Here is a 7,655-nt window from a genome sequence, read left to right on the forward strand (position 1 = left end):
CATTCCTGCACAGTTGCACTTTCCTACACCCTACTAACTTCTCTTCTAAAGTTGAGTTACTAGTTCAGTTAGAAGAGACCTACAACAATCATCCAGTCACAATTAATTTACATCAAAAGTTGCCAGGAGCACAGAAGATTTTGTTGGCAAAGAGGGAATGCAGAGAGAGGATTTTAACAGCTCTTGATAGGACTTGTTTTGATAAAATAGTGGTTGGGAGTCTGGATGGCTTGTCCAAGCTGCTGGAGTTTTTAATGACCTGGATAAAGGTTCTCATCTAGGACTGGCATAAGCGTAGAAGCCTTTTCCTCTGCTTTTTTAGTAAAAAAAACCCAAAGAAATCAAAATAGCACTCAGACTTGTTCCTCCCGGAACCTCCATCAGTTGAAGCCAAGTCAGCTGTGTGCCATATATTACTGACTTGGCCATTAGCATATTAAAAGCCATGTGCCACTTCACGTTTTTGTCCAGCTGACCAAGCAGCTGCTTGTCCTCAGTGTGAAACTCTCCTGTCCTTACTGTGCTACATGACAGCAACACTGGCTCCCTGCTGTTACTGCCAGGAGCAAGCAGGCTGTGCTGGGCAGGGGAACATGGTGGGGCAAGGGACTCACCTTCTGGCTGCTGTTTGGCTGCAGCTGCAGAGCCAGGACACTCACATGCACTCAGGAGCCTGGTGTCCACAGCAGCACCATGGGCCCCTGACAACATGTTTTGTATTAAGTGGCAGTTCCAAAGACATAGACTGCAGCACTGCACCAGTGACCACATCTCACACCCTACATGGGACAGATTTTGTTTTCTGAAGCTTTCAACTGAGCAAAGGTCCAGCAGTTCCTGTGTTCTTCTCCCATCTTCCTCTTGGAAACAGTGCTATGTACTGCCATGGTGGACATCTCACTGCCTCTTTTGTCCTGGGTTAGCACTGCTTTCTCTGAAGCTGGGTTCATGTTGGACTCTGCAGCTTCTCTGGCACTGCAGCTGAACATCTGAATCAGACACTTCCTGAACTAGAAAGTTGAAAAAAAGAACATCAATCAAAACACAAGGAATTTTCTATCAAGCAGTCTGTGTCATAGCTACAACTCTTGGAAATTCTCTCATAACTCACTTGGGAATATCAAGAAATAGCCCCATAAAATATGCTTGCCTGTGCCACCATGAAGAACTCTAAAACTGAGAAATAATAATGTTTAAAAAGATCCAGACTACTGGAAAATCTTATTCTAAAAGTTAATTTTCTTTTTCTGCTTCTTACTAACCACATCTAATGAACAGAACAGGTCATTTCTCCAGGCTCAGGAGTTGCTTTCCTATGCTAATACCCAGGTATTCAAAGATGTTTTTTCCATGTTATTCATATTCATGAGCAGGGTAGGACCAGCATACATCTGTCAAGTATTGGGAGGTCAGGTACTTTCCATAAGATGTGAGCAACAGCTCTCTATGCAGGACTGGATAAATAAATGTATTCATCACTTCCTATTCAACAGTCACTTTGTTTTTCTGCTTTTCACTCACACTCTGCTTGACACCACCACTCTTAGTAGCTACATTCATTGCATAAATTATTCAAGTTTATTCTCATGCCTGTTACCTCACTGAACACATATCTCTGGTTCATCCCCTTGCCAGTACTCTGCATGCAAGTCTCTGGCCCCATTCCAGAGAAGGCAGCTCCCTGTCCTATAGGCACACATAGTGCCTTCCTGTACACACAGGCAAAAATGCAGCATTTCCCCTGACACAAACTCAACCTACTGCAAACTGCCACCCCACCTCAAAGTCAACTCACTGGTAAGCCACAAATATGATGGAATGGATTATCTCCCTGATGAGGAAAGGCTGAGGGAGCTGGGTCTTTTTAGCTTGGAGAAGAGGAGACTGAGGGGCAACCTCATCAGTGTTTACAAATATGTTAAGGGCAAGTGTCAGGAGGACAGAGCCAGGCTTTGTTCATTGATGTCTAGTGCAATGTGTGTTTCAGTGATGTCTAGGGGCAATGGGGGCAAACTGGAACACAGGAGGTTTCATGTAAACATCAGAAAAAACGTATTTCCTGTGAGAGTGACAGAGCCCTGGGCCAGGTTGCCCAGAGAGGCTGTGGAGTCTTTCTCTGGAGACATTCAAAACCCACCTGGGCACGTTCATGTGTGATGTACTCTAGGTGATCCTGCTCTGGCAGGGGGGTAGGACTGGATGATCTTTCCAGGTCCCTTCCAACCCCTAAGATTCTGTGATTCTGTGGTGCATTCCCAAAGAACAACAAACAACGCACTGGGATAGTCTTGAAAATAGAATTTTCATACAAAAAACTAACTGATGTTCACTACTGGCTGATTTTTCTTTATAATCTCTAAACTGATAATAATTAATGCTCATATTTTAATAATGCAGAGAGGCTTGCACTTCCTTCCAGCAGGTAGGTATATACATATACAGTGACTTTTTTTGTTGTTTTTTTTGTTCTAAATGCTGGATATTGCAATGCTAGTTAACTAACATGTAGGTAGGTAGAAATGATCCATTATAAACAAGACAAAATGACAAGATATGAGTGTTAAAGACTCTTTGAGAGCATACAGTACCTGTTTGTTCATGAAGACATAAATAATTGGATTATAAACTGTAGCTGTTTTGGAAAAGAAAGCTGGAACTGCTGCCAGTCGAGGGTCCAGCTCGATGGAGGGGTTTGCAGTGACCAGGATAGAAAAGGCGGCGTAGGGCGCCCAGCAGATGAGAAAGGCAACGATCATCACCACAACCATCCGAGTCACTTGTCTTTCAGGTTTCCTGGCAGCTCCCAGCCTGCCCTGCATATCTGACACCTGTAAAAAGATGGAAGCTTCTAGAAAGCAAACTACAAGGCCTCTGACCAGTGAACTGAGTGAGCCCTGCTAGAAGCACAGATCCCCTGCAGACCCTGCTCCCCGACCACCAGCACTGGGAGCAGCCACAGCCTGTGCTGCAGGCACACACAGCCTGGCAAGCAGCCTGTGCTCCACACCCAGACCAACCTCCCCCAGGCATTTCAGCTCCTCCACCTTGGAAAAATCCACTGACAGGAATCACAGTGTCGAAGTACATGTGATCCAAACTCTATTTTCTAATGAGAAAATACAACAGCTTTTGTATTTCCCTCCTGCTTTTAGTCAGAAAAAAACCACTCCACATAAATACAAGCATTTGACTATTCCAAATACATTACAAACATCAGTAAATTGAAGAACTTACTCAATTTATTAGTGAGGTGACAAGGCAGTAAATAGAAGTAACAATATTGTCTGAAAATATTGTCCAAAAATCCTATCCCACAATAGGAATTTTCCTGTTCTATTGTCTTTCAATTTTTGTAGATTCTCTTTTGGATCAGGTCAACATAATAATTAAATACAATCCAAAAGCATTTCTCAATTTTAGATGCTCCTGGACAATCTAGTATTTTATTTACTGAAAAGCATTACATTATTTACAAATGCTACATATCTTATGCTGCATGTATATGTAGTAGAGTATTAGCCAACACACTTAAAATTTACAAATGCAGTCACTTTAAGCTAAATTCTGATTTATCTGATTTGAGTCTTAAGAAACATCACTGAGTTCCAGCACAATTCGGTCATTCTGTTTCCTTTTTTTTGAGGCAGATATTCTTTCATTTGTATGGTATTTGGCTAATGAGATGTACTGATAGTGGTGCAGACTGCACGCTGGAAAATAATTTCTAGTCACAGCATGAATTTCTGTGTGTAAGATAATTATACAAGAAGGGATGATAACAGTGCATTTGCTGCCTGGACATTTGATCTGCTTATGACTGATCTTGATAGAAAATAGAATACAAAAATTCCAGATATTTGCCTACATGCACATTTTAAAAGTTTACTTGCCAGTGCTTCTTTTTACCTTTCTTAGCTTCCGTATCAGTTTTCCATAGGATACCAAAATCACTGATAAAGGCACCATAAAACAGGTGGTGAAGAATGCAATAATGTATGTATGGTCAGCATAAGTCCCCGAGTACCTGTATAAAACACATTGTGTGTTACTAATGTGTTATTATTTTCTTGAGGTATTAATTTTTCTCTTCAAAGCTGTCACTAGTATTTTAGTCACCTGTTTTTATTTTAAGTTTTCCCTTTCCAACTCTGGCCTTATTCCCAGATGGAGCCCTGGGCCATCTCCCTGGCCGTGAGCTAGGACAGGATCCTATGACACGGTGTCACAGACTGTAGGACTGTCCAGGTGGGAAGGGACACACAGGCCAACCTGCTGCTCAGACTGGAGTCAGACCAGGCTGCTAAGGGCTTTTACCAGTCTTCTGAGCAATCTCTTGGTCCTCTTTGAATCCTGACAAAAAGCACAAGGTACAGGATTGTTCTTTTCATTAGAGGTGGAAGCCCCTCTTTTAATTTTTTTTAACCTGTTCTTGGCTAATTTTATTCAGTTTTGTTACAACTTTCTTTACATCCATCTTTGCAGAGATGTACATCATCTTTAAACCTTCCCTTTCAACTCCTGCCCCTGAGACATCCTGAGCTTCAAGCTTCATTTCTTTACCATACTCAGCAAGAGCGGCCTTACCAGTTAGGCTCACAAGTAGTTCCAATCTTACTGGTGGTGTAACTGCTCCAACCCATTGTTGGTGGGATGGTCCAAATGAAGGAGAAGGCCCACACGAAGGCGATGCCCAGGGCTGCATGCTTCCCTCTCAGGCGCAGATGTCCTAGCGGGCGGCAGATCACAACGTACCGCTCGAACGCCAGGAGAGCAAGAGACCAGAGAGCAACGATGCCTGCAGCAAGGAAACACCATCAGAAACCAGGTGGATTCACTGAGAAACAAACTTCCCACACCACAGAATTGTTTATGCTGAAAGGCAACTCTGGAGGTCATCTTGTTCAAAATACACATGCACCCAAGCACAGTCCATACAGCTCATTCTCCAGGATTAGTTCAGGTGGGTTTTTGGGTATCTCCACAGATGGAGACTCCACAACCGCTTCTGGACAACCTGTTCCAGCGTCTGACCACCCACCACATCAGGCACCTTTTCCATCAACCCAGGTTATTAAAGGATGTGCAATTTATGTGCATTACTGTAATACTTATTAAGAGCACAAGTCTACAGTACAATGACTACAAAATAAAGCAAAATTGGGTAATTTAACTGACAATTACTTCTTCATTCTACTCTGAAAAGCTGAAATTATGTGTAGCTTCCAAATTAACAATATGTATCTTCAACACATCTTTGCAAAACACTGTCTTGCATCAAATTATTAGTTTATTAGTCACCTATCACTGGTTGGCCACCAGAATCTTGAAGCAGCCTGATCATTCTCCATGGGATATGGCTAAGGTGCCACAAACTGATTTGGCAGCATCGTCTCTCACTGACATTCCCTCTGTGTAGCTGAGCCAGCCTCACAGAGACTGTGGGACTCCTTTCCAGGCTGAGGACCAGCAGTGTGTCTGATTCAGAGCAGTGACAAGCGTTAGGAGCCTGTCTTTGCTATGCAGCTTCAGCAACAGGAACAGGGAGGCAGGAATGAGTGTCTGTCTCCAGCAGATGTCCCATTTTTAACTGATTTCCCATTTATTCTGCAGAGGTGTATTTAGACTGGGAGCAATGTGGTGAGCATTTTCCCTTTTAGAGTATTTCTAATACTTTGTGTGTAGTTAGTAAAACAAAGCCAAGAAAAAGAATCACCAAACGCTGTGGGTGTGTGGAGTGACTGCTGCAGGTGTGATCTGGCTCCTCAGACCACTGGAGGGTGCCTAATCCAACATGTTTCTGTGTTCTGTCATTTTCCACAGTTTAAGAGCAGCCACTCACTCTTTTTCTCTCTCTTACGTATCCATATAAACACACACCTAAATACAAACTCTGAAAACAGTTACAGTGATTTTTTTTCCCCGACGTTCTTTACCAAAACCCCCACAATGCTATTATTCTATTAGCAAGCTTTTCCTCATTATATTGCACATACTAAATGATCAGCATATGCGCAACAAGCCCCTGCTGTATAGCAGAGATAGTGGTATGAGTTGTTCGCTCACACGTGAGATCCACTATATAATGTAACTGGGGATAGAACCAGTGAGTCCAAAAGCATGCACAGTCACAGTGCCCTGGTAGCTGCAGGATAGCTAATACAGGATATTGAAGGAAGATGAAGTAAAAGAACATACAAGTACAAATAAAATCAAGCTTACCAAAAAATGTGACAGCAAATCCTTCCAGTACACAAGCCCAGTATCCCATATAAAAATAACCTTTCAGATTTGTTAAGAAGCTGATGGTGCCACCAGTCAGTGAGACTAGGAAATCAGCCACAGACAGATTGACTATAACGTAATTGACAGGTTGTCTCAATTGCTTGAACTTAAAAGTTACCAGGATTACAGCCAGGTTCTCAGCAAGCGACAGGGAGGTCACCACCAACATGACTGCTGCCAGAAGCCTGAAGTGCCAGGGCTGGATGGAGTCCAAGGGACGATGAAAGGGATCCCATTTGGCAGGACCAGAGGAACTGGACAACAGCGACTCATTTTCAGGTGCTCTGAATGCATCCATTTTTTCTTTCTCACTAGCAAAAATATACTGTATAATGCTGGAGTGTCTAATCTCTAAGTAATGTTCAGGATTAAAAGGAGAAAATTACTGTCTGCAACAGAAGTGCGAACAAATTCTCCATGCTTCTGCCTTCCAGTAATAGTCCAGGAAACAAAGGTTTGGTCAGAGGAAAGTTTAGTAGCATGCAGGAAATGTGGGATCTGGGATGAGTGAGAAAAATCTCTCAAAGCAACTTCTGCTTCTCTCTGCCAGCAGTCTCCTGCCTCTCTCCTGCTCCTGCTGTGTGGTTATCTGTAATGAAACCCAGCTACAGAAGCTGCAGGTGTCCTCCTCCTGCATCAGCCAACAGCAGTGCTGAAATCAGATCATACCCTACTCTGTGGGGACAACGAAAGCATTTGCTTGGCACCCTCCCTGACTTCCAGCACTGTCAAAATGAGCTTTCCCGTTGTTAATAGCAAGGGTGGAGGGATCCTCCTCCTGCCCTGCCTGCTGGAGCACAGCAGGGGAGGTTCCCACCTGACTCTTCTCTGGGAAGAGGGTGAGAGATGAAGGGGGGCGACCAGAGCAGCTGCCAAGCAGGCAGCGAGACTGCACCACAGCCCCTTGCCTGCCTGTGGCCTCGGGACTGAGCCTCCAAAATAACCACCTTTTCCAGGCTGCTCAGTGGAATTTCACCTTCTACCCAAGATAGTATAGATGTTATGCCTGCTGAAGGCATAACGATTGTAACTGCAGCTTTAGTAGTAAAAACTCAAAGACGCACAAACAGTATTTTAAAGATAGAGTTTTACAGCATGTCAACAGCAGGAAAATTAAGAGCTAGTCATAGATTGTTGATAAAAATGACTGGATCTATCTGAACTCTAATAATCATTAGCAGTTAGGGTTACTTGTTTGCTTCCCAAGGTGAATAGCTCAGTCATCTCTACAGCCTAATGAGACACAATGTTGTGACAGATATTCCATTGTCCCCATTCTAAAGGGCTGCCAGTAACTATCCTACAAATCAAGAATATGAAAATCATTCAGCTGTGTTGTGTGATAATTCCTGGGGACCGTAATTGCTAATCAG

General features: G+C 43.3%; 2 protein-coding genes across 2 annotated transcripts in view; both read right to left on the bottom strand.

Moving 5' to 3' along the window:
• The window catches only part of CFAP46 (cilia and flagella associated protein 46), a 77,181-nt gene extending 76,470 nt beyond the window's left edge, over window positions 1–711 (bottom strand). Inside the window, exon 1 of the mRNA XM_009997544.1 lies at window positions 615–711. Within this exon, the coding sequence (XP_009995846.1) occupies window positions 615–711 (97 nt within the window). The remainder of the gene's footprint in view (window positions 1–614) is intronic.
• A 68-nt stretch (window positions 712–779) lies between these two features.
• LOC104388650 (vertebrate ancient opsin-like) lies at window positions 780–6,580 on the bottom strand. The gene is made up of 5 exons (XM_009997537.1): window positions 6,220–6,580; window positions 4,585–4,795; window positions 3,907–4,024; window positions 2,589–2,828; window positions 780–1,010 (listed from the first exon to the last, which is right to left on the bottom strand). The coding sequence occupies exons 1-5, from the start codon at window positions 6,578–6,580 to the stop codon at window positions 780–782; spliced, it is 1,161 nt and encodes a 386-aa protein (XP_009995839.1).
• Window positions 6,581–7,655: the final 1,075 nt, after the last annotated feature.

The sequence above is a fragment of the Chaetura pelagica genome, unplaced genomic scaffold (genome assembly GCF_000747805.2).
Source record: "Chaetura pelagica isolate M959 unplaced genomic scaffold, ChaPel_1.0 scaffold185, whole genome shotgun sequence".
NCBI lineage: Eukaryota > Metazoa > Chordata > Aves > Apodiformes > Apodidae > Chaetura > Chaetura pelagica.

What these genes read in the sequence shown, in the direction of transcription:
- LOC104388650 (XM_009997537.1), bottom strand. Translation starts at nt 6,580, where the DNA reads ATGGATGCATTCAGAGCACCTGAAAATGAGTCGCTGTTGTCCAGTTCC. An exon ending in ATTTGCTGTCACATTTTTTG is followed by an intron (nt 4,796 to 6,219) that starts GTAAGCTTGATT and finishes TCCTTGCTGCAG; the next exon opens with GCATCGTTGCTCTCTGGTCT. An exon ending in ATGTCTTCATGAACAAACAG is followed by an intron (nt 1,011 to 2,588) that starts GTACTGTATGCT and finishes TCAACTTTCTAG; the next exon opens with TTCAGGAAGTGTCTGATTCA.